The sequence below is a fragment of the Zalophus californianus genome, chromosome 5, assembly GCF_009762305.2.
Source record: "Zalophus californianus isolate mZalCal1 chromosome 5, mZalCal1.pri.v2, whole genome shotgun sequence".
Lineage (NCBI taxonomy): Eukaryota > Metazoa > Chordata > Mammalia > Carnivora > Otariidae > Zalophus > Zalophus californianus.
In genome coordinates this window covers 8,011,140-8,036,826 of record NC_045599.1, presented here as the reverse complement: position 1 = coordinate 8,036,826, position 25,687 = coordinate 8,011,140, and the positions used below count along the sequence as shown (strand labels likewise).

General features: G+C 36.8%; 1 protein-coding gene across 1 annotated transcript; it reads left to right on the top strand.

Moving 5' to 3' along the window:
- The first annotated feature begins 6,011 nt into the window (after positions 1–6,011).
- Positions 6,012–6,944, top strand: LOC113928448 (olfactory receptor 1020-like). The gene has a single exon (XM_027604382.2). It carries the CDS (start codon positions 6,012–6,014, stop codon positions 6,942–6,944), a length of 933 nt encoding a protein of 310 aa, XP_027460183.1.
- Positions 6,945–25,687: the final 18,743 nt, after the last annotated feature.

Here is a 25,687-nt window from a genome sequence, read left to right as displayed (position 1 = left end):
TATCTCAGTTCTAGCAATTTTTTGGTGGTGGTAGGTTTTCTATATAAAGTATCATGTTATCTATAAATAGTGAAAGTTATACTTCTTCCTTGCCAATTTGGACGTATTTTATTTATTTTCCTTTTCTGATTGCTGTGGCTAGGACTTGCAGTATTATGTTAAATAACAGTTGTTTGATTGGACATCCCTGTCATGTTCCTGAGCATAGAGGAAAAGCTTTCAGGTTTTCCCCATTGAGGATAATGTTAGTTGTGGGATTTTCATAAATGGCCTTTATGATTTTGAAGTATGTTCCCTCTAAACTACTTTGTTGACAGTTTTTATCATGAATGCATATTGTGGTTTGTCAAATGTTTTTCCTGCATCTATTGAAATGATCATATGGTTCTTTTCCTTTCTCTTACTGATGTGATTTATCACATTGATTGATTTGCAAATACTGAATCACCCTCACAACTCAGAAATAAACCCCACTTTATCATGGTGAATGATTTTTTTATTTTTTTGGATGTAATGTTAGATTTTGTTTGCTAGTATTTCACTGAGAATTTTTGCATCTATGTACATTGGGGATATTAGCCTGTAGTTATTTTTTAGCAGAGTCTTTATCTGGTTTTGTATCAGGGTAATGTTGCCCTGATAGAATGAGTTTTGAAGTTTTCTTTCTTTTTTCTATTTTTTTGGAATAGTTTTGGAAGAATAGGTATTAACTCTTCTTTATAAATTCAGTTGAATTTACCTGTGAAGTCATCTACTCCTGGACTTTTCTTTGTTGGAAGATGCTTGATTACTTATTCAATTTCTTTGCGTGTTATCATTCTGTTGAAATTTTCTATTTCTTCCTGTTTCAGTTTGGTAGTTCATATGTTTCTAGGAATTTATCCATTTCTTTCAGATTGTCCAATTTATTGGCATATAATTTTTCATTATATTCTTTTATATTTGTTTGTATTTCTATGGCTGTTATTTCCCCTCTCTCATTGGTGATTTTATTTATTTGAGTCCTTCCCCTTTTTTCTAATTAATTAATTTATTTGAGAGACAAAGATCACATAGGAGGTGGGGGGCAGAAGGAGAGGGAGAGAGAAAATATTAAGCAGGTTCACACTTAGCATGGAGCCTGACATGAGGCTCAGTCTCACAAACCTGAGATCACGACCTGAGTCAAAATCAAGAGTTGGACCCTTAAACTACTGATCCACCTAGGCGTCCCCTTCCTTTCTTTCTTTCTTTTTCTTGCTAAGTATAGCACATTTTATCTAGCTGTGCTCTGGTCTATCTTGTGATATGAGACCTATTGTCATTGCTTCCTGGAAGGGAGGCTCTACAAAACCCCTGAATTGGGAGAAGCAGTTTAAGCTGGAGTTTTGGCTGGTCTCTTTGGGAGATGTCTGTCATGCTGGGCCTAAAGCAAACTTGAGTGGGAAGGGAGGATCCTTAGGACCATGGGGGGACAGGACCAAGTTGGACAGAGAATGTTGGTGCTGGGCTCATTCCCATGGGTGGCTCTGTGTCCATGCTGAGTGGTGGTGGAGGGAAATGACACTTGTCACTTTCTTTGTTCCTGGATAGGTCTTGCCAAGAATGCTGCCTCTCTGGGCCAAACTCCCATATGAGGAAATACCCGAGTGCATGCCCCAGGTGGTCTTCAGGTTGCTGTTTGCATGCTGTATATAAATGGGTTGTTTACCTACCTTCTCTCCAAGAGCAACAGAATTCCTTCTGGGTTCTATCTTAGCCACAACCACTGACCTTTAAAACTGCAGGTTTCAAACCCTGCTAGTTTTAAGAACTGAGGAGATTCAGCCCCTCTCACTTTCCAAGCCAAGTGCTATGGGGATTCTTTTCCCATGGGCTCCTCTGTGTGTTAGTCTGTCTCTTGCCCTTCTCCACAGCCATAGTTCCCTCTGATGACAGCAGCCATGTTCCCTTTTTCTCCCAAGCCGTGTTTCTGCACTTCCTACCTTCTTGAATGTGGTCTCTTCTCTAGCTTTGGCTGTGAAGTTTGTTCTGTCAGTCTTCAGACTGGACTTAGGAAGGGAGTATTTAGGATGATTTGATAGTTATCTAGTTGTATTCATGGGAGGAGGTGAGCCTCGGGTCCTCCTCCTACATAACCATCCTCCCAAACCACAGTCTTTGTTTTAAAGTCTACTTTGCATCATATAAATATTGCTACTTCAGCTTTTTTTCACTTCCATTTCATAAAGTATCTTTTCCCATTTCTTTACTTTCAGTCTGTATGTGTCTTAAGGTCTGTAGTTAGTCTGTTGTATGCAGCAAACAAATGAATCTTCACTTGTGACTTGATGGCTTTCTTACCTTGCTTGCATTTTTATCTCTATCATTTGTGTATCTGTTACATGTTTTCAAATTGCAGTTATCATGAGGACCATATGTAACATTTGTTCATAAAACAATTTATGTTAAGTTGATGGTCACCTAAGTTTGAAACATTCTTAAGGCACTACATTTTTACTCCTTTATTTACATTTAATGTACGTGGCATATATTGCACCTCCTTATTTTGTGTATCCTTTGAGTAATTACTGAAATTATAATTGATTTTTTTCTTTTAGTCTTCCTACTAGCTTTTTTTTAAATAAAGATTTTATTTATTTATTTGAGAGAGAGAGAATGAGAGACAGAGAGCACGAGAGGGAAGAGGGTCAGAGGGAGAAGCAGACTCCCTGCTGAGCAGGGATCCCAACGTGGGACTCGATCCCAGGACTCCAGGATCATGACCTGAGCCATAGGCAGTTGCTTAACCAACTGAGCCACCCAGGCGCCCAGTCTTCCTACTAGCTTTATATGTGATTAACCATTAGGTCTTTACTATGTGTTTGCTTTACCTTTTACCAGTATAATATTTTCCCTTTTATAATTTTCTTAACTCTAGTTAAGTCCCTTTAACTTTTCTTGTGAGTCCAATTTAGTAATGACAAACTTTAACTTTGGTTTGTCTGGGAAACTCTATTATTTATTTCTTAATGATAGTTTTTCTGGGTAGAGTATTCTTGGTTGTAAGATTTTTATTTGTTTGTTTTCCTTTTTTGCATATTGAACACATCATGCCCTACTTTCTGTCCTGCAAAGTTTCTTCTGCTAAAAATCAGGTAATAGCATTATGGAGTTCCTCTTTTATGTAACTGGTTTTCTCTTGCTGCTTTTAAGATTTTATCTTTATTTTTTGTGTCTTGGTGTTGACCTTCTTCAGTTCATCTTGTTTTGGTATCTTTGTGCTTCCTGGACTTAGTTTCTGTTTCCTTCTCCAGGTTAGAGATGTTTTCAGGTATTATTATTTCTTTAAATATTTTTTCTAATTCTTTCCTTCTCTCTTCACTTTCTGGGATCCCTATAATATGAATGTTAGTACAACTGATATTTTCCCAGCATTCTTTTAACTTATTCTAATTTTTTTTAACCTTTTCAGTTTGGATGATTTCCACTACTCTGCCATCCATATTACTGATCTGTTCTTCTGCATCATCTAATCTGCTCTTTATTTCTTCTAATGTATTTTTTTTTTAATTTTAGTTATTATATAATTCAGCTCTGCTTGGTTCTTTTTTATCTCTTTGTTGAAGATCTCACTGAGTTCATCTACTTTTCTCTGGAGTCTGGTTAGTATCTTTATGACAATTACTTTCAGCTCTTTATCCAATAGATTGCTCATCTCCAATTCATTTAATTCTTTTTCTGAGGCTTCACTTTTTTTTTCATTTGGAACCTATCCCTCTGTCTTCTCATTTTGTCTGACTTTCTGTTTGTTTATATTTATTAGGTAGGTCATCTTATTATCCTAATGTTGAAAGTAGTGACCTAGTGTAGTGGGCATTCTGTTGAGCCCCAAAGCACTATCCTAATTGTCAACAAAACCAGGCATTCCAAGGGTATCTTCTTGGTGAACTGTGTGTACACTTGTGTTGTGGCTGGACAATGCCTACTTTGGGTGCACTGGAGGGAAGGTTGGCTCCCAGTCCAGCTGGCTACACTGACTATGTCTACTGTGGGTGCACTCATTAGCAGGGTTGGCCCCTTGCATGACTTGCTGAGAGGTCTCACTGTGTAGGGTTGTTGGTAAGTGAGGTTAGTGCCAGTGCAGCTGGCTGAGAAGCATGGCAGCAACGGTTGAAAGTGTGGGATAAGTGGGTCTGGCTCCACTCCAATGTCAGGATTTGCTTTGGAGAGTTGTCTTTCCAAGCTGAAGCTGCCTTCTTCGTGTGATCAACTGAGGCTTGCTTTGGATCAGTGCCTACTGGGTAGGAAGATTGGGTGGGGCGAGTCCACAAGGGAGTGCTAAGACAGGCAAGTGATGCTAGTAAGGTAAATGGAGTGTTAAAACTGGCTCCTGCAGTGTCAAGCCAACTAAGCTGTAGGAGGGCAAGAAAAATGGCATCTGCCAACATTTCCATGCCCAGAGAGATTTGTTACAGATCCCTGTACCTGTGGCAGATGCCCTAAAATTAGTCAAAAATCTCCTTGTATAACCAAACTGCTGTATCTGTGCTGGGTTTCTGAGTGACAGATATAGTGTCCTTGGCCCTGTAGAGAGAAGTCAGTTTCCTATAGCCCTCCATCTCTCTTGGAGTTAAGCCTTGCTGATTCTTAAAGCTCCATAAGTTAAGCTCCACTGATTTTCAAAGCCAGATTTTGGGGAGTTTGTCTTCTTATTTCAAATATCCAGGTTAAAGTGTACCTGAAGATCCCCAAGCTCTTCAGGAAAGACTTCTCTGCCTTGTACTTTTTCTTACACAGTGAGAAAATTCCAAAGTAGATTAACTATAGGATTTAATTATTTGTTTTTCACACTCAGATAACACATTATTGCAATGCCATTTGCCTAATGTCTGGTGTCATCTCATGTATTTTGTGCAATTTATTTATTGTTCATAGTGTAAGGTTAAGGTCAGTACTCATTACTCCAACATTGTCATAAGTGGAAGACAGGCTTTTACATTTGGCTAAATAAATAAATAAATAAATAAATAATTGAATTTTAATTAAATTTTAGGTGTCATCTTTATTGGAGTGAGGGTAGATAAGAACAAAAAATTGGTACATTAATAAAAAAAAAAGATGACTGGAAAGTATTCCAAGTTGATGTGGCCTTGGGGAAGGAAGAATTAAAGGATTCTTCCTGTTCTTCCTGGTTTAAGGATGGTAATGTGCTTTACAATTTCCAATAGATAGACATCTAAGCTTAAATAGTTTTGCACTGGTGACTTTAATGATGAAAATGTCTCCAGTATTAATTTTATTTATTTATTTATTTTTATTTTTATTTTTTTAGAGATTTTATTTATTTATTTGACAGAGACACAGCGAGAGAGGGAACACAAGCAGGGGAGTGAGAGAGGGAGAAGCAGGCTTCCCGCAGAGCAGGGAGCCCAATGCAGGGCTCAGTCCCAGGACCCTGGCATCATGACCTGAGCTAAAGGCAGACGCTCAACAACTGAGCCACCCAGGCACCCCTCCAGTATTAATTTTAAACTGAGAAGGATTTACTTTGCTCTTCTAGATAATGGAGAGAGTTGAGTCTTATTGTTTAAGATAAAAACCTTCCTTTTTTGCATCCCAGCTCTGCTGCTTCTTAATTTACAACCTTGAGTAAATTAGTCAACTTCCCTTAGATTCCTTTATTTATAGAACAAAATGGGCAGATATTAGCATGTTTGTGAGGACAACATGTATTTGTTCATACATAGCTTTTTGAAAATTCCCTCATACATAAAATAAAGCCAATGAATGTTACTTCTTTTTAATATTAGTCTAAACAGAGCTAGTGGCTTTATTTCAAATCATTTTTATTAAGTATAAACATCAGTGCTAAACTTTTCCATCTATTCATAAATAAGTGTGTGTGTGTGTGTGTGTGTGTGTGTGTGTGTGTGTGTGTGTAGAATTACAGTGACCAAGGGTTGCCAACCTGGTGATTTGTACCTTATAACATCTAAGCTAAAAGTAACTTCTCTCTCTTTTTTTTTTTCATTTGTTTCCATGTTAATCAGATGGTGAATCAGAGCATAATAGTACAATTTATTCTGAAGGGTTTCTCAGACATCCCCATTGTGAATGCTGTATGCACAGGTATTTTCCTGATCATCTATACCTTTGGGATTCTGGGGCATATCTCTATCATCACAGTGATTATCAAAGATGGTCATCTTCATACACCCATGTATTTCTTCCTAAAGAATTTGTCCTTCTTGGATGTGTGTTATATATCAGTCATCATGCCTAAGGTCATTGTCAATACTATCTTGGGTTCAGAGGAGATTTCCTTCCTAGAGTGTGTTGTCCAACTCTACTTATTTTTCACCCTGGCAGGAACTGAGTGCTTCTTGTTTACAGCCATGGCCTATGACCATTGTATGGCCATCTACCAGCCCCTTCTTTATGGGATCACAATGAGTGGAAAACTCTGCTGGGAGCTGGTTTCTACTGCCTGGATTTGTGGGGCTTTCTATTCAATCTCCCATGCTATCAACACCTTCTCTTTCCCTTTCTGTGGTCTTAATGTTATAGATCACTTTTTCTGTGATATTCCTCCTGCCATGAGACTCTCCTGTTTTGACTATCATGCAAATGAAGAATGGAGTTTTATCTACAGCAGCTGCATTATCCTGGGGGTCTTTATTCTTACAATAATCTCTTATGTATGCATCATTTCCACCATCACCAAGATTCAGCACGTGCAGGGCCACTGGAAAGCCTTCTTCACTTGTTCTTGTCATCTGACCACTATTCTACTATTTTATGGAACTGGAAGTTCCATGTACCTGAGGCCCACCCCTGACTATTCTCCTATTCAAGGGCGACTGGCTGCTGTATTTTATTCCATCATCACACTCACCTTGAATCCTGTCGTCTATTGTCTGAGGAACAAAGAAATGAAAGTAGCTTTTAAGAAAGTGTTCCATCAAGTACAAAGAAAAAAATGAAAAGAGCTTATTTTAAAGTACATTCTTCCACACTGTGTAAAAAAAATAGATTTGAAAAGAAAAAAAATACAAACACATGATAGATTTGGATTATACATATTTGTTAAATATACCTGGACGTTTAAAGATATTTTAATATAGGTTTCCTAGTATAACATCCAGATACACTTAGAGTTTACTCTCAAGTAAGTTCATCTTTGTATTATCACATACACTTAATTTCACTGTAGGAAGATCTACTGTGGTTTTAAAACTACCATGTAATGAAATTTGAAATAATTCAATAAATTTAGACTACTAGATTTTAAAAACATAAATATCTTCACTTTTCAATCGAACATAGATGAGATCCAGTTATTTGGTTCCTTTTCTTCTCAGTATTTTTAAATCAAGGAACTAAGGTGGTCAGATTGGTCATTTTATTTATTTAGATAATATTTAATATATAAAAAATATGCACCTGAGTGGCTCAGTTGGTTAAGCATCTGCCTTCAGCTCAGGTCATGATCCCAGGGTCCTGGGATCAAGCCCCATGTTGGGCTTCCTGCTCTGTAGAGAGCCTGTTTCTCCCTCTCCCTCTGCCTGCCACTCTGCCTACTTGTGCTCTCTCTCCAACTATCTGTCAAATAAATAAATAAATTAATTAAAAAAATATTTCTTATGATGATAAAATTCTACTTTTGTGATATAATCACATACAGACATTGGATAAACAATCATTATTGGGAAGACATTTAACACATTGCTGTTGATAATTGGTAGACAAATGAGTTTCCTATTGCTTCTGTAACAAATCAGCACAAGCATAATGGTTTAAAACAACACACGTTTATTGCTATATAGATTTGCAGGTCAGAAGTCCATAATTAGTGAGCTAATTTCAAGATCCTGGAAAGAAGCGCTAGAAGAAAAGTTTATTTCCTTACCTGTTCCAGCTCCTAGAGTTCCATCCCTAACATTCCTCAATTCATAACATTTTCTTTTATTGTTAAAATCCTCAGTATAACATATTCAAATCTCTTTGTTTCCATCATTACATTGCTTCTGACAGACTCTGACTCTTGCTGTTGACTCTTATAAGAACTGCATAACATTGGTCCAACCTCATTATCCAAGTTCTCCTCATCTCAAGATACTTTATTTTATTACATTTGTAAATTCCCTTTTGTCATATAAAATTTCACTATTTTCAAAGATTTATATGTTTGGGGGATTAAGAATAGATATATTTGGATGCCATTATTCAACCTATCTCTGTATGTTAAAATAAAATCGTAAAAATAAAGAAGAGAAAAAAAATGATATCATGTTTACATGTAAGATATATACAATAATCATGTGCAGCACCCAACTCCTGTGCAATACAGATTATTTTAAGTGCGAACCAAACAACTATGAATATCAAAAACTTATTGATTCAGGGTGAAATGTTTTCTTATTTAAGAAATAAAAACATATAGTCCCAAATCACTCTTATGTTTAGAAAAAAATGCCTACCTCAAACCACAGAGCATAACTGAAATTAGAAAATACTTTGAACTTTGAACTGAAGTATAAAGAATCAAAGAAAGGAGGGAAGATGGTGCAAGATGGCCAGAACCCGTGTTTCATTTTGTCCCTTGAATTCAGCTAGATATCTATCAAATCATTCTGAACACCTGTGAATTAAACCTGAGATCTAAAAAAAGAATTGCTGCAATTCTAAAAATAGAAAAGTGACCTCTTTTTGCAAGGTAGGAGGTGCAGAGACATGACTCTAAAGGGATATATATATGGAAGATATACCACAGGGGAAGCGAGACTCAGTAAACTGTCTACCAGAAAGTGTTATAACAATGGAGCTCAAAATCAGAACTTTTAGAAGTCTGCACATGTGACAGATATCCCTGCCTGAAAAGTGCTCAGGTGGTGAAGCAGGACAGAATTCTAGGTGAGACAGTGTGGTCTCAGGATCCCTGGGGTCACAGAAAGAATGGGGGTGCCTGAATGTGACAGAGTTCCCAAGCATTGGAGTGGGGAAACTGGCTACAATTAGCGAGCCTTGGAGTGGCCTCTCAGCTAGGTGTTGCCATAAACCATAAAACTTGTCATTATCGGGTGACCACTCTCTAAGCAGGGTCCCAGCAAGTGACAGCTGATATGAGATACGAGTCTATCATTCCCCGGGAGAAGCAGTGCAAGTGCATGCTTCATTGGGCAAATGCTCCTGGAGCAGAAGTTCAGCAAGAGGCAGGGTCGCAGTGACAGCCTTCCCTCCCATGAGAATATTAGTGCAGGTGTGCACCACAAAAGTCTGAGGAGTTTGGCACACATGAGACTAACTGACCCTGAAGGCCACTGAAGAGGGGGGGCTGTGATTGTTCAACTCTGGGGCTGAAGATTGGGGCACTGACATTTCTTACTTTTGTTCATCCACTAAATTGGCCTGAAAGCCTTCAGGGAACAAAAGCCACATAGAGCAACCCAAAGCAACTCATAAGGAGCCCAACCCCTAGCAAGGGGTGGTGCAACTCCACCTAGATCAAGACACCTGAGAATCAGTGCAACAGGTTCCTCCCCCAGAAGACCAGCAGGATCTCCAGGCGAATACCAAGTTTATAAATCACTCAGACCCACAAAACTCCCGTGCTAGGGGAAAATAGTATATAGAATTAAAGATTTTTTTCACATGAGACTTTGGTCTTTCACTTTAAATCTTTCTTTTTCTTTTTTCTTTTTCTTTCAAATAGTTTATTTTATCAACTCTGTTTTTAAGTTTTGTTTTAAATTTCACTTTTACATTTTATAGATATATTCTTCATTTTTGGCTTCCTTTCACTGTATTCAAATTTATTTCTGTATCTATCTATCTATCTATATATATACTTTTTTTTTCTTTCTTTCTTTACAATTTTGAGATTTAGTGTCTTCTAACAAACAGACCAAAATATACCCAGGGCCAAGAAGATCATCTTATTTTGTCCACCTGGGAGATTATCTTCTCTCTCTCTCTCTCTTTTTTTTTCTTCTCATTTTTGGTTTCTGACCTCTTTGCATTTGTCTTCCGTGTATTTTCCTTGGGGCATGGTTGATAATTTTGATTTATTTCTCTTGTTCATCCATTCTTCTCTGGGCAAAATGACTAGAGGGAGAAATTCACAACAAAAGATAAGAATCAGAGATAATACTCTGCCACAGACCTAATCGATATGGATATAAGTAAAATATCAGAGCAGGGGGGCGGAGCAAGATGGCGGAGGAGTAGGGACCTGGATTTCGTCTGGTCTCAGGAATTCAGCTGAATAGGGATCAAAGCATTCTGAACACCTACGAACTCAACAGGAGATAGAAGAAAAGAATAGTAACAACTCTCTGAACAGAAAAGTGACCACTTACTGGAAAGTAGGACTTTGGGAGAACTGAATTGGAGGCGATATTCAGGAGGATAGACGGTGGGAGAGGGGCCTCCGTTGGCCGCTTCTGGCAAGTGATAGAGTTGCAGAGCACAAAATCGGAACTATTAGAAGTCGGCTCCACTGAGGGATGTCACTCCACTGGCTGAGCAGGAGGTGGAACCCTCGTGGGAGAGTGTGGTCTCAGGACCCTCAGGGTCACAGAAAGACCGAGGGTGCCTGAGTGAGGAAGAGCTCCTGGGTAACGGAGTGGGGAAGCCAGCTTCAGAGACGGAGCCGAGGAGCAGACTCTCAGCTCGGGGTTGCCATAAACTGTAATCGGTGACAGTCGGGCCACTGCTCCTCCAGCAGGGACCCAACAAGCGGCAGAGCCAAGAAGACTCCTCTTCCTCCCCTGGGAGGAGCAGCGTGGGAGCGCACCACAGGGATCTGCTGGGTTTGGAGACTCCACATGGGATTGGGTGCAAGAAATAGAAATGCTCGGTCACAGGCCGGGTGAGCATGGAGTGCGGCCAGAGACCAGGGAGATGGGAGTGACAGACTGCTTTTCTCTGGGGGCGCACTGAGGAGTGGGGCCCTGAGTTCTCAGCTCCTCCGGGACAGAGATTGGGAGGCCCATTTTCACTGTCATCCTCCAATGCTGTCTGGAAGGCTTGCAGGGAAGAAAAACTCCCGAGAGCAAACCCGAGCAGATTGCTTAGCACGGGCAGCAAGGGCGGGGCAATAGGGCCTCCCACAAAGACATTTGGGAACCACGGCAACAGGCCCCTCCCCCAGAAGATCAGCAAGAACGGCCAGCCAAGACCAAGTTTACCGATCAATGAGAATGGCAGAACTCCAGTGCTAGGGGAATATTGCACATAGAATTCATGGCTTTTTTACCATGATTCATTAGTCTTTGAAGTTAATTTATTTAACTGTTTTTTTAATAATTCTTTTTCCCTTTTTCAACCAACATCTTATCAATCCCCTTAAAAAAAAACATTTTTATTTTTCATTTTTAGAGTCATATTCTACCCCTTCTGAGTAGTTACCCTTATTTTTGGCATATATATATAAGTTGTTCACTCTTCAAATTTTGAGATACAGTTTCCTCTAACAGTGCAAAATATACCCTAAATCTCTAGTGTATGGCTTTGTTCTAGTCTCCTGCCTGATCACATTCTCTAACTCTTCTTTTTTCTTTCTTTTTTTTAATTCTCTTCTTTCTTTTTTCAAGCACCTTATCAATTCCTCTTTTAAAATTTTTTATAATTATCATCTTTACAGTCATATTCCATCCCTTCATTGTATCAACCTTTATTTTGTACATATATAAGTCTTTCTTTCTTTAAAATTTTAGGAAGCACTTTATTCTAGCAGACCAAACTACACACAAAATCTAGTGTGTGGCACTGATCTATGCACTAGCCTGATCATATTTGATCATATTCTGTTTTTTTGTTTTGTTCTGTTTTTGTTTGTTTTTATCTTTTTTTTTTTTTTTTTTTTTGCTTTCTTTTTTCCTTCTTTCCCTTTCTTTTCCCCTGGTTTCAGGTCTTTTCTGATTTGTTTAGACTATCTTTTCTGGGCACTTTGTTAACCTGTTAGCATTTTGTTCTCTCATTCATCTATTCTCCAGTGGACAAAATGACAAGACAAAAAAAATCACCTAAACAAAAAGAACAAGAGGTAGTACCTTCGGCCAGGGACATACTCAATACGGACATTAGTACAATTTTGGACCTACAGTTAAGAATCATGATTTTAAAGATACTAGCTGGGCTTGAGAAAAGCATGGAAGTTATGAGAGAACCCTTTCTGGAGAAATAAAAGAACTAAAATATAACAAGTCGAAATCATGAAGACTACTAATGAGGTGCAGTAAAAAATGGGGGCAATAACTGCTAGGATAAATGAGGCAGAAGAGAGAATTAGCGACCTAGAAAACCAAATGATGGAAAATAAAGAAGCTGAGAAAAAGAGATAAACTACTGGAACACGAGGGGAGAATTAGAGAGATAAGTGATATGATAAGATGAAACAACATTAAAATAATTGGGATCCCAGAAGAAGAAGAAAGAGAGAGAGGGGCAGAAGGTATATTGGAGCAAATTATAGCAGAGAACTCCCCTAATGTGGGGAAGGAAACAGGCATCAAAATCCAGGAGGCAGAGAGAACCCCTCTCAAAATCAATAAAAATAGGTCAACACCCTGCCATCTTATAGTAAAACTTATGAGTCTCAGAAACAAAGAGAAAATCTTGGAAACAGCTCGGGAGAAGAGATATGTAACCTATAATGGTAGAAACATTAAATTGGCAACAGACATATCCACAGAGACCTGGCAGGCCAGAAAGGACTGGCATGGTATCTTCAGAGCACTAAATGAGAAAAATATTCAGCCAAGAATACTATATCCAGCTAGGCTGTCATTGAAAATAGAAGGAGAGATAAAAAGGTTCCAGGACAAACAAAAACTAAAGGAATTTGGAAACACGAAACCAGCCCTCCAAGAAATATTGAAAAGGGTCCTCTAAGCAAAGAGAGAGCCTAAAAGCAACATAGACCAGAAAGGAACAGACAGTGTACAGTAACAGTCACCTTACAGGCAATACAATGGCACTAAATTCATCTATCTCAAAGGTTACCCTGAATGTAAATGGGCTAAATGACCCAATTAAAAGACACAGGCTATCAGATTGGATTAAAAAACAAGACCCATCATTATGCTGTCTGCCAGAGACTCATTTCAGACCCAAAGACACCCCAACATTGAATGTGAAGTGGTGGAAAACCATTTACCATGCTAATGGACACAAAAAGAAAGATGGGGTGGCAAGCCTTAGATCAGACAAATTAGATTTTAAACCAAAAACTGTAATAAGAGATGAAGAAGGACACTATATCCTACTTAAAGCATATATCCAACAAGAAGATCAAACAGTTGTAAATATCTATGCCCCTAACATGGGGGCATTTATATAAGCCAATTAATAACAAAAGGAAAGATACACATTGACAATACAATAATAGTGGGGGAATGTAATACCCCCCTGACTGAAATGGACAGATCATCTAAGCAAAAGATCAACAAGGTAATAAAGACTTTAAATGACACACTGGACCAAATGGACTTCACAAACATATTCAGAACATTCCATCCCAAAGCAACGGAATACACATTCTTCTCTAGTGCCCATGGAACACTCTCCAGAATAGATCATATCCTAGGTCACAAATCAGGTCTCAACTGGTACCAAAAGATTGGGATTATTCCCTGCCAACCCCTGGCCAGACTTATCAAAAGAAAAGAGAAATGACCCAAATCAACAAAATCATGAATGAAAGAGGAGAGATCACAACCAACACCAACGAAACACAAACAATTATAAGAACATACTATGAGCAACTATATGCCAGCAAATTAGATAAACTGGAAGAAATGGATGCATGCCTAGAGATGTATCAAATACCAAAATTAAACCAGGAAGAAATAGAAAATCTGAACAGACCTATAACCACTAAGGAAATTGAAGCAGTCATCAAAAATCTCCCAACAAAATAACCCCAGGGCCAGATGGCTTCACAGGGGAATTCTACCAAACATTTAAAGAAGTATTAATACCTATTCTCCTGAAACTGTTCCAAAAAATAGAAATGGAAGGAAAACCCAAACTCATTTTATGAGGCCACCATTACCTTGATCCCAAAACCAGACAAAGACCCCATCAAAAAGGAGAATTACAGACCAATATCCTTGATGAACATGGATGCGAAAATTCTCACCAAAATACTAGCCAATAGGATCCAACAGTACATTAAAGGGAATATTCACCATGACCAAGTGAGATTTATCCCTGGGCTGCAAGATTGGTTCAAAATCCACAAATCAATCAATGTGATCCAATATCTTAAAGAAAGAAAGAACAAGAATCATATGATCCTCTCAATAGATGCATAGAAAGCATTTGACAAAGTACAGCATCCCTCTTGATCAAAACTCTTCAGAGTATAGGGATAGAGGGTACACATCTCAATATCATAAAAGCCATCTATGAAAAATCTACAGCGTATATCATTCTCAATGGGGAAAAGCTGAGAGCTTTCCCCCTAAGGTCAGAAACTCGGAAGGGATGTCCACTATCACCACTGCTATTCAACATATTATTAGAAGTCGTAGCCACAGAAATCAGCCAACAAAAAGAAATCAAAGGCATCCAAATCGGCAAAGAGGAAGTCAAACTCTCACTCTTTGCAGATTATATGATACTTTATGTGGAAAACCCAAAAGACTCTACCCCAAAACTGCCAGAACACATACAGGAATTCAGTAAAATAGCAGGGTATAAAATCAATGCACAGAAATCGGTGGCATTCCTTTACACCAACAACAAGACAGAAGAGAGAGAAACTAAGGAGTCAATCCCATTTACAACGGCACCCCAAACCATAAGATACCTAGGAATAAATCTAACCAAAGAGGCAAAGGATCTGTACTCAGAAAACTATAAAATACTCAGGAAAGAAATTGAAGAAGACACAAAGAAATGGAAAAACGTTCCATGCTCATGGATTGGAAGAACAAACATTGTGAAGATGTCAATGCTACCTAGAGCAATCTCCACATTCAATGCAATCCTTCTCAAAATGCCATCCACTTTTTTCAAAGAAATGGAACAAATAATCCTAAAATTTGTTTGGAACCAGAAGAGACCCCGAATAGCCAGAGGAATGTTGAAAAAGAAAAGCAAAGCTTGCAGTATCACAATTCCGGACTTCCAGCTCTATTACAAAGCTGTCATTATCAAGACAGTATGGTACTGGCACAAAAACAGACACATAGATCAATGGAACAGAATAGAGCCCAGAAATTGACCCTCAACTTTATGGTCAACTAATCTTTGACAAAGCAGAAAAGAATGTCCAATGGAATAAAGACAGTCTCTTCAACAAATGGTGTTGGGAAAATTGGAAAGCCACATGCAGAAGAATGAAACTGGACCATTTCCTTACACCACACACAAAAATAGACTCCAAATGGTTGAAAGACCTAAACGTGAGACAGGAGTCCATCAAAATCCTAAAGGAGAACACAGGCAGCGACCTCTTTGACTTCAGCCGCAGCAACTTCTTCCTAGAAACATTGCCAAAGGCAAGGGAAGCAAGGGCAAAAATGAACTAATGGGATTTCGTCAAGATAAAAGCTTTTGCACAGTAAGAGAAGCAGTCCATAAAACCAAAAGACAACCGAGAGAATGGGAGAAAATATTTGCAAATGACATATCTGATAAAGGGCTAGTATCCAAAATCTATAAAGAACTTATCAAACTCAACACCCAAAGATCAAATAATCCAATCAAGAAATGGGCAGAAGACATGAACAGACATTTTCCAAAGAAGACATCCAAATGGCCAAGAGACACATGAAAAAGTGCTCAACATCGCTTGGCATCAGGGAAATCCAAATCAAAACCTCAATGAGATACCACCTCACACCAGTCAGATTGGCTAAAATTAACAAGTCTGGAAACGTCAGATGTTGGCGGAGATGTGGAGAAAGCAGAACCCTCCTACACTGTTGGTGGGAACGCAAGCTGGTGCAACCCCTCTGGAAAACAGTATGGAGGTTCCTCAAACAGTTGAACATAGAGCTACCATATGATCCAGCAATTGCACTACTTCGTATTTACCACAAAGATACAAATGTAGTGATCTGAAGGGGTACAGGCACACCAATGTTTATAGCAGCAATGTCCTCAATAGCCAAACTGTGGAAAGAGCCAAGATGTCCTTTGACAGATGAATGGATAAAGAAGAGGTGGTATATATACACAATGGAATATTATGCAGCCATCTAAAGGAATGGGATCTTTCCATTTGCATCATCGTGGATGGAATTGGAGGGTGTTATGCTGAGTGAAATAAGTCCATCAGAGAAAGACACGCATCATATGACCTCACTGATATGAGGAATTCTTAATCTCAGGAAACAAACTGAGGGTTGCTGGAATGGTGCGGGGGTGGGAGGGATGGGGTGGCTGGTGATAGACATTGGAGAGGGTATGTGCTATGGTGAGCGCTGTGAATTGTGTAATACTGTTGAATCACAGATCTGTACCTCTGAAACCAATAATGCAATATATTTTACGATTAAAAAAAAAGAAGAAGATAGCAGGAGGGGAAGAAGTAAAGGGAGTAAATCGTAGGGGGAGATGAGTCATGAGAGACGATGGACTCTGAAAAACAAACTGACGGTTCTAGAGGGGATCGGGTGGGGATGTGTTAACCTAGTGATGGGTATTAAAAAGGTCACGTTCTGCATAGAGCACTGGTTGTTATGCACAAACAGTGAATCATGGAACACTACATCAAAAACTAATGATGTAATGTATGGTGATTAACATAACAATAAAAAATTTAAAGAAAAAATATCAGAGCTAGAATTCAGGATAATGATTTTAAGGTTACTACCTGGGCTTGAAAAAAGCAAAAAAGACACTAGAGAATCAATTAGCACAGAGACAAAATCTAATCAGAGCAAAATTAAAAAGTGCTATAATGGACATGCAGTCTAAAATAGATGTTCTAACAGCTAGGGTAAATGAGGCAGAAGGGAGTGACTGACATAGAATAAAAGATGATGGAAAGGAAGGAAGCTGGGGTAAAGAGAAGAAAAAGAAAACAAAACGAATGGACCATGAATGAAGGATTTGGGAAATCAGTGATACCGTAAAGCAAAACAGTATTAGAATTATTGGGGTCCCAGAGGAAGAAGAGAGAGAGAGAATGACAGAAGATATACTTGAGCAAATAATAGCTGAGAACTTCCTAGTCTGGGGAAGGAAACAGATATTCAAGTCCCAGAGGCAGAGAGGACTCTTTCCAAAATCAATAAAAATAGTTCAATACCCTGAATATAATAGCAAAGATTCCAAATTTTAGAGTTAAAGAGAAAATACTGAAAGCAGCTCAAGACAAGAACTCCTTAAACTACAAAGGTAGGAATATTAGAGTGGCAGTAGAACTATCCACAGAGACCTGGCAGATCAGAAAGGACTTGCATGATACATTCAGGGTGGTAAATAAGAAAAAAACATTCAGCCAAGCATATGTCATCCAGCATGACTGTCATTCAGAATGGAAGGAGAGATAAAGAGCTTCCAGGACAAACAGAAATTTAAAGAATCTGTGATTACTAAACCCATCCTGCAAGAAATATTAAAGGGAATCCTGTAAGCGAAGAGAGAGCCCAAAATTAAAATATACTAGAAACAGACAATCTACAGAAACAGGGACTTCACAGGTAATATAATGGCACTAAACTCTTATCTGTCAATAGTTAGTCTGAATGTCAATGGGCTAAATGTTCCAATCAAAAAACATAGTGTATCAGATTGGATACAAAAGCAAGATCCATCAATATGCTGTCTACAAGAGATTAATTTTAGACTAAAGCAACTCCAGATTGCAAGTGAGGGGGTGGAGAACCATTTATGATAATAGACATCAAAAGAAAGCTGGGATAGCAATCCTCATAACCAACAAATTATATTTTAAACTAAAAACACTAGTAAGGGATGAAGAGGGACACTATATCATACTTTAAGGCTCTATGCAACAAGATCAAGGAAATATAAATATTTATGCTCCTATCTTATAAACCAATTAATAACAAAATTAAAGAAACATTGATAATAATACAATAAGAGTGGGAGACTTCAACACCCCACCTACAGAAATGGACAGATCATCTTAGCAGAATACCAACAAGGAAAAAGAGCTCTGAATGAAACACTGGACCACATATACAGAACATTTCATCCTAAAGCAACAGAATACATATTCTTCTCAATTGCACATGGAACATTCTCCAGAATAGATCACATTCTGTGTCACAAATCAGGTCTCAACCAGTACCAAAATATTGGGATTATTCTCTGCATATTTTCAGACCACAATGCTTTGAAACATTAACTCAATCACAAGAAGAAATTTTAGAAGAACAAAAATACATGGAGGCTAAAGAGCATCCTACTAAAGAATGAGTGGCTCAACAAAGAAATTAAAGAAGAATTTTAAAAAATGGGAACAAATAATAATGAAAACATAAATGTTCAAAACCTTTGGGATGCAATAAAGGCAGCCCTGAGAGGGAAGTATATAGCAATACAAGCCTTTCTCAAGAAGCAAGAAAGTTCTCAAATACACAACCTAAATTTACACTTATAGGAACTGGAGAAAAAACAGTAAATAAGCTTAAAACCAGAAGGAGAACAGAATTAATAAAGATTAGAGCAAAAATCAATGAAATAGAAACGAAAAGAACAGTACAACAGAACAACAACTAGGAGCTGGTGCTTTGAAAGAATTAATAAGATTGATAAACCCCTGGCCAGACATATTAAAAAGAAAAAGAAAGGACCCCTATTATAAAATCATGAATGAAAGAGGAGCGATCACAATCAACACCAAAGAAATATAAACCATTTTAAGAACATATTATGAGCAACTATATGCCAAAAATTTAGGCTATCAGGCAGAAATGGATGCATTCCTAGAGCGGTATAAACTATCAAAACTGAACCAGGAAGAAATACAAAACCTGAACAGACCCATAACCAGCAAGGAAATTGAATCAGTAATTAAAAATTTCCCCCAAACAAGAATCCAAGGCCTGAAGCTTCCCAGAGGAATTCTACCAAACATTTAAAAAAGAACTAATACCTAGTCTTCTGAAGCTGTTTCAAAAAATAGAAATGGAAGGAAAACTTCCAAATTTGTTCTATGAAGCCAACATTTCCTTGATCCCAAAACTAGACAAAAACTCCACCAAAAAGGAGAATTACAAACCAATATCCCTAATGAACACGGATGCCAAAATTTTCACCAAAATACTAGCCAATAGGATCTAACCGTACATGAGAAGGATTATTCACCACAACCGAGTTGCATTTATTCCTGGGCTGCAAGGGTGGTTCAATATTCACAAATCAATCAATGTGATACAATACATTAATAAAATAAAGGACAGAAACGATATGATCCTCTCGGTTGATGCAGAAAAAGCATTTGACAAAATACAGCATCCTTGATTAAAACTCTCCACAGTGTCGGAATAGAGGGAATATACCTCAATATCATAAAGGCCATCTGCAAAAAGCCCACAGTGAATATTATTCTCATTGGGGAATTACTGAGAGCTTTTCCTCTAAAGTCAGGACAACACAGAGATTTCCACTCTTACTTCCATTGCTCAACATCATGCTAGGCTTAGCAATCAGACAACAAAAGGTAATAAAAGGCATTCAAATTGAAAAAAGAAGAAGTCAAACTCTCACTCTTCATAGATGACATGATACTTTATGTGGAAAAAACAAAAGGCTTCACTCCCAAATTTCTGGAACTCATACATGAAATCAGCAATGACAGAATATAAATTCAACACACAGAAATCTGTTCCATTTCTATACACTAATAATGAGACAGAAGAAAGAGAAATTAAGGAATAGATTCTATTTATAATTACACCAAAAGCCTTAAGATACTTAGGAATAAACATAACCAAAGAGGTAAAGGATCTGTTCTCTAAAAACCACAGAACACTTATGAAAGAGAGTGAGGAAAACAAAAAGAAATGGAAAAAAACATTCCAAGCTCATGGATTACAAGAATAAATACTGTTTAAAAGTCTATGCTACCCAGAGCAACCAGACAACAAAATGAAATAAAAGGCATTCAAATCAGCAAGGAAGAAGTCAATCTTTGACTATTTGCAGATGACATGATGCTCTATATAGGAAACCCCAGAGACTCCACCAAAAACTTGCTAGAACTAATAAACCAATGTAAAGAAATCCGTGGCATATCTGTACACAATTATTGAAGCTCCAGAAATAGAAATCATGGAATCAATTCCGTTTATAATTGCACAAAAACCCATAAGATACCAGGTGATATTCCTAACAAAACAGGCAAAAGGTATATACTCTGAAGACTATAAAACACTGATGAAAGAATTTGAAGATGACACAAAGAAATGGAAAAAACATTCCTTTTTCACTGATTAGAAGAATAAATATAGTTAAAATGTCTATGCTACCGCAAGTAATCTACACATATAATGCAATCCTTATCAAAATATCACCAGCAGTTTTCACAGAGCTAGAACAAGCAATCCTAAAACTGGCATGGAACCACAAAAAAAACCCAAATACACAAAGTGATCTTGAAAAAGAAAAGCAAAGCTGGAGTCATTACAATTCCAGACTTCAAATTATATTACAAAGCTGTAGTGACCAAGACAGTATGCCACTGACACAAAAACAGACAATGTAGATCAATGGAAGAAAATATAAAGCCCGGAAATGAAACCCCAACTATATAGAAGCAATTAATTTTCAATGAAGCAGGAAAGAATATCCAATGGAAAAAAGACTGTTTCTTCAACAAACGGTGTTGGGAAAACTGGATAGCAACATGCAAAAAAAGGAAATTGGACAATTTTATTGTTCCCAAAATAATTGAACACCCAAAATAACAATTTTATTGTCCCCAAAATAATTGAATAACCAAAAATAAGTTCAAAATAGATGAAAGACCTAAATGTAAGTTCAGGAAACCATCAAATTTATAGAGGAGAACACCGCCAGTAACCTCTTTCACATTAACTCTAGCAAATGGAAACTAGATGTTTCTCTTGAGGCAAGGGAAACAAAAGCAAAAATAAGGTATGAGAACTTCATCAAAGTAAAAATCTTCTGTGTAGAAAGAAACAATGAACAAAACTAAAAGGCAACTTAAAGAATGGGAGAAGATATTTACAAATGACATATCTAATGAAGTGTTTGTATCCAAAATATGTAAAGAACTTATAAAACTCAACACTGAAAAATAAAAATCCAGTTAACAATGGGCAGAAAACATGAATAGACATTTTTTCCAAAGAAATCACACAAATGGCCAATGGACACATGAAAAGATGCTCAACATCACTCAACATTAGGGAAATACAGATAAAAACTACAATATCACCTCACACCTGTCAGAATTGTTAATATTAACAACAAAGGAAACAGGTTTGGAAAGGATGTGGATTAAAGGGAACCCTCTTACACTGTTGGTGGGAATGCAAACTGGTGCAGCCACTGTGGTAAATAGTACAGAAGTTCTCAAAAAGTTAAAAATATTACTACCTTATGATCCAACAATTATACTTCTCTGTATTCACCCAAAAGATACAAAAGTACTTATTGGAAGGGATACCTGCACCCCACATTTATTATCGACCAAATGACCATCAACTAATGAATGGTTACTGAAGATGTAGTTTATATATATACACACACAATGGAATATTACTCAGCCACAAAAATATTACTGTTGTGAACCTCCCTGTAGTCATCATATTTAGAACCCCCTATACTTTCTCAAACTGGATTTGTGTTTTCTTTCCCAATTTAGGGAAATGTTTAGCAATTATTAATTCAAATAATATTTCTGTACCCCTCTCTCTTTCTCATTTCTTCTTTTGGTATCCCTAAAATGTGGATATTTCTTTAATTCATGTCATGCAAGAGATACTTTAACATGTTTTCTTTCTTTTTTTTTTTTACCCAACTTTCTATTTAAATTCCAGCTAGCTAACATATATTGCAATATTAGTTTCAGGTGTAGAATTTAGTGATTCATCACTTACATACAACCCCCGGTGCTCAACACAAGTGCCCTCCTTAATACTCATCACCTATTTAACCCTAACCTCTACCTACCTCCTCTCTGGTAACCATCACTTTGTTCTCTATAGTTAAGAGTCTGTTTCTTGGTTTTCCTCTCTCTCTTTTTACTCTTTGCTCATTTGTTTTGTTTCTTAAATTCCACATATGAATGAAATCATCTGGTGTTTTCTTTCTCTGAGTGATTTATTTCTTTAGCATAGTAGTCTTTAACCCCATCCATGTTTTGCAAATGGCAGGATCTCATTCGTTTTTATGCATGAATAGTATTCCATTCCGTATATACATTGATATGTATGTATATGTACATATATACACATATACATATACATATGTATATATGATTTTTCTTTATCCATTCATCAGTCAATGGACACTTGGGCTGTTTCCATAGTTTGGCTAGAGTATATAATACTCCTATAAACATGGGGTTTATGTATCTCTCTGAATTAGCATTTTTGTATTCTTTGTGTAAATACCTAGTAGTGCAATTACTGGATCATATTTTAGCTCTATGTTTAACTTTTTGAGGAACCTCTGTACTGTTTTCCACAATGGCTGCCCAAGGTTTCATTCCTACCAACAGTACAGGAGGGTTCCTTTTTCTCCACATGCTTGCCTGCACCCACTGTTTCGTATGTTTTGCTTTTAGCCATTCTGACATGTGTGAGATGATATCTCATTTTAGTTTTGATTTGTATTTCCCTGATGATCACTGATATTGAGCATGTTTTCACGTCTCTCTTGGTCATCTGTACATCTTCTATGGAGAAATATCTATTCATGTCTTCTGCACATTTTTAATTGTGTGTTTGTGTGTGTGTGTGTGTGTGTGTGTGTTGAGTTTAGTTCATTATATATTTTGGATCCTGACCCTTTATCAGATTGTCATGTGCAAATATCTTCTCACATTCCATAGTTTGCCTTTTAGTTTTGTTCATTGTTTCCTTTGCTGTGTAGAAGCTTTTTATTTTGGGCACCTGGGGGGCTCAGTTGGTTGAGTGCCTACCTTGGGCTTGGGTCATGATCCTGGAGTCCTAAGATTGAGTCTTGCATTGGGCTCCCTGCTCAGTGGGGAGTCTGCTTCTCCCTCTGACCCACGCCCCCGTCATGTGCTCTCTCTCTCAAATAGACAAAATCTTTTTTAAAAAGAAGCTTTTTATTTGGATGAAGTCCCAATCATTTATTTATTTTATTTTTTTTGCTTTTGCTTCCCTCACCTCAAGAGATATATCTTTTTTATGTGTCTGTTCACCATCTGTATGTTTTCCTTGGAAAAAATGTCTGTTCAGGGCTTCTGCCCATTTTAAAAATAAGACTGTTTGTGCTTTTGGTATTGAGTTATATGTGAGATATATATATATATTAATCCCTTTTTGAATATATCATTTGATAATAGTTGATATTTGATAATATCTTCTCTCATTTAAAAGTCTGTGTTTTTGTTTGTAGATGGTTCTCTTCTTTTGATGTAGTCCAATAGTTTATTTTTGCTTTTGTTTTCCTATGACTGATGACAAATAAATTGTTCCTATGTTCTCTTCCATGAATTTTATGGTTTCAGTTCTCACATTTAGGCCTTTAATCCATTTTGAATTTATCTCTGTGTATGGTATAATAAAGTGGCTTAGTTTTAGTATTTTTAATGTAGGGGTCTAGTTATCCCAATAACATTTATTAAAGAGACTCCTTTTCCACCATCGTACATTTTTTCTGCTTTTATTGTAGATTAATTGACTATATCAACTGTGGGATTATTTCTGGGATGTCTATTTTGTTCCACTGATCTGTGTCTATTTTTATACCAGAATCATACTGTTTTGACTACTACAGCTATGTAGTACATTTTGAAATCTTGAGTTGTGATGCCACCAGCTTTGTTCTTCAATTCCAATATTGCTTTGGGGTCTTTTGTGGCTCAATGTCAATTATTATTATTTTTAAATCATTTATTCTTGTTCCGTGAAAAACATCACTGATATATTAGGGATAACATTGAATCTGTAGAATGCTTTGGATAGTATGGAATTTTTAACAATATCTGTTATTCCAACACATGAGATTGGTATACCCTTCAAATTTCTTTGCAATTTCTTTCATCAATGTCTTATACATTTAATCCACTTACACTTAAAGTAATTATTGATAGTTATGTAATTGTTGTCATTTTGTTAATTTTTGTTGTTGTTTCCTCTCAGTTTATTTCTCCTTTTTTTCTCTTTCCTTGTGGTTTGATGGATTTCTTTAGTGTTATGCTTGGATCCCTTTCTCATTAATTTGTACATATTTTAAGTTTTGATGTGTGGTTACCATTGGGTTCATATATGATATCTTATGTGTACAGTCATTTATGTAAAGTTCATGGTTACTTAAATTTGAAGACATTCTATAAGCACTAAAATTTTATTACCCACTCTATATTTTATACATTGGATATCATATTTTACATTTTTTAAAATTTTGAGTGTTTTTACCTTCTTAAAGATATAATTGATTTTACTACTTGTGTTTTAACCTTTATACTGGCTTTATAAGTGATTAATCTAACTTTACTATATGTTTTCTTTCACCTGTGGATTTTTTCTTTCATAATTTATTACATCTAGTTATGGTATTTTCTTTCCACTTAAAAAATTTTCTTTAACATTTCTTGCAAAGCTTGATTAGTGATGCTAAAATCTTAACTTTTGCTTATTTGGGAAACTATCTCTCCTTCAATTCTGAATGGTAACATTTCTCATTTAAGTATTTTCATTGTATTTTTTTTTCTTTGAGCATTTTAAATATATCATGCCTTTTCCTCCTTGCCTGCCAAGGACCTACTAAAAAAACAGCTGACAGCATTGTGAGGTTCCCCTTGTATGTAACTGTTTTCCCTTGCTGCTCTTAAAATTTTCATTTTATCATTTATTTTTATCCTATTAATTATGTATCTTAGTGTGGATCTCCTTTGGTTCATCTTGTTAGAGCCTTACTGTGCTTTCTGTACTTTGATGTCAGTTTCCTTCTCATTAGAGAAATTTCTAGCCATTATTTCTTCAAATAAGTTTTCTGCCCCTATCTCTTTCTTTTTTCCTTCTGGGATCCCTATAATGTAAATGCTATTATGCTTAATGATATCACAGAATTCTCTTAAACTATTCTGTGCTATTATTATTAAATTACTTTGCTGTTAAGCTTAGTTCCTTTCCATTATTTTTTCACATTACTGAGCTGTTCTGCATTCTCTAATCTGCTGTTGATTTCCTCTAGTGTATTTTTTATTTCAATTGCATTATTCAGCTTTGACATATATATATATTTAGAAAATATATATATTTTCTATCTCAGTGTTGAAGCTCTCACTGAGTTCATCCACTCTTTTCTCAAGTCCAGTGAGTATTTTTATATTCATTACATTAAGTTATTTACCAGGCATATTGCTTATCTCTACCTCATTTATCTTTTTACTGTATTTTTTTCTTGTTCCTTCATTTGGGACATATTTTTTCTGCATCATCATTTTTTCTTTGTGTTTGTTTCTATGTATTAAGTAGGTCAGCTACATCTCCTGGTTTTGAAAGCAGTGGCATGTATAGAAGATGTCCTGTGCTGCCCTATAGTGAATTCCACTGGTCACTAGAACCAGGCTCCACAG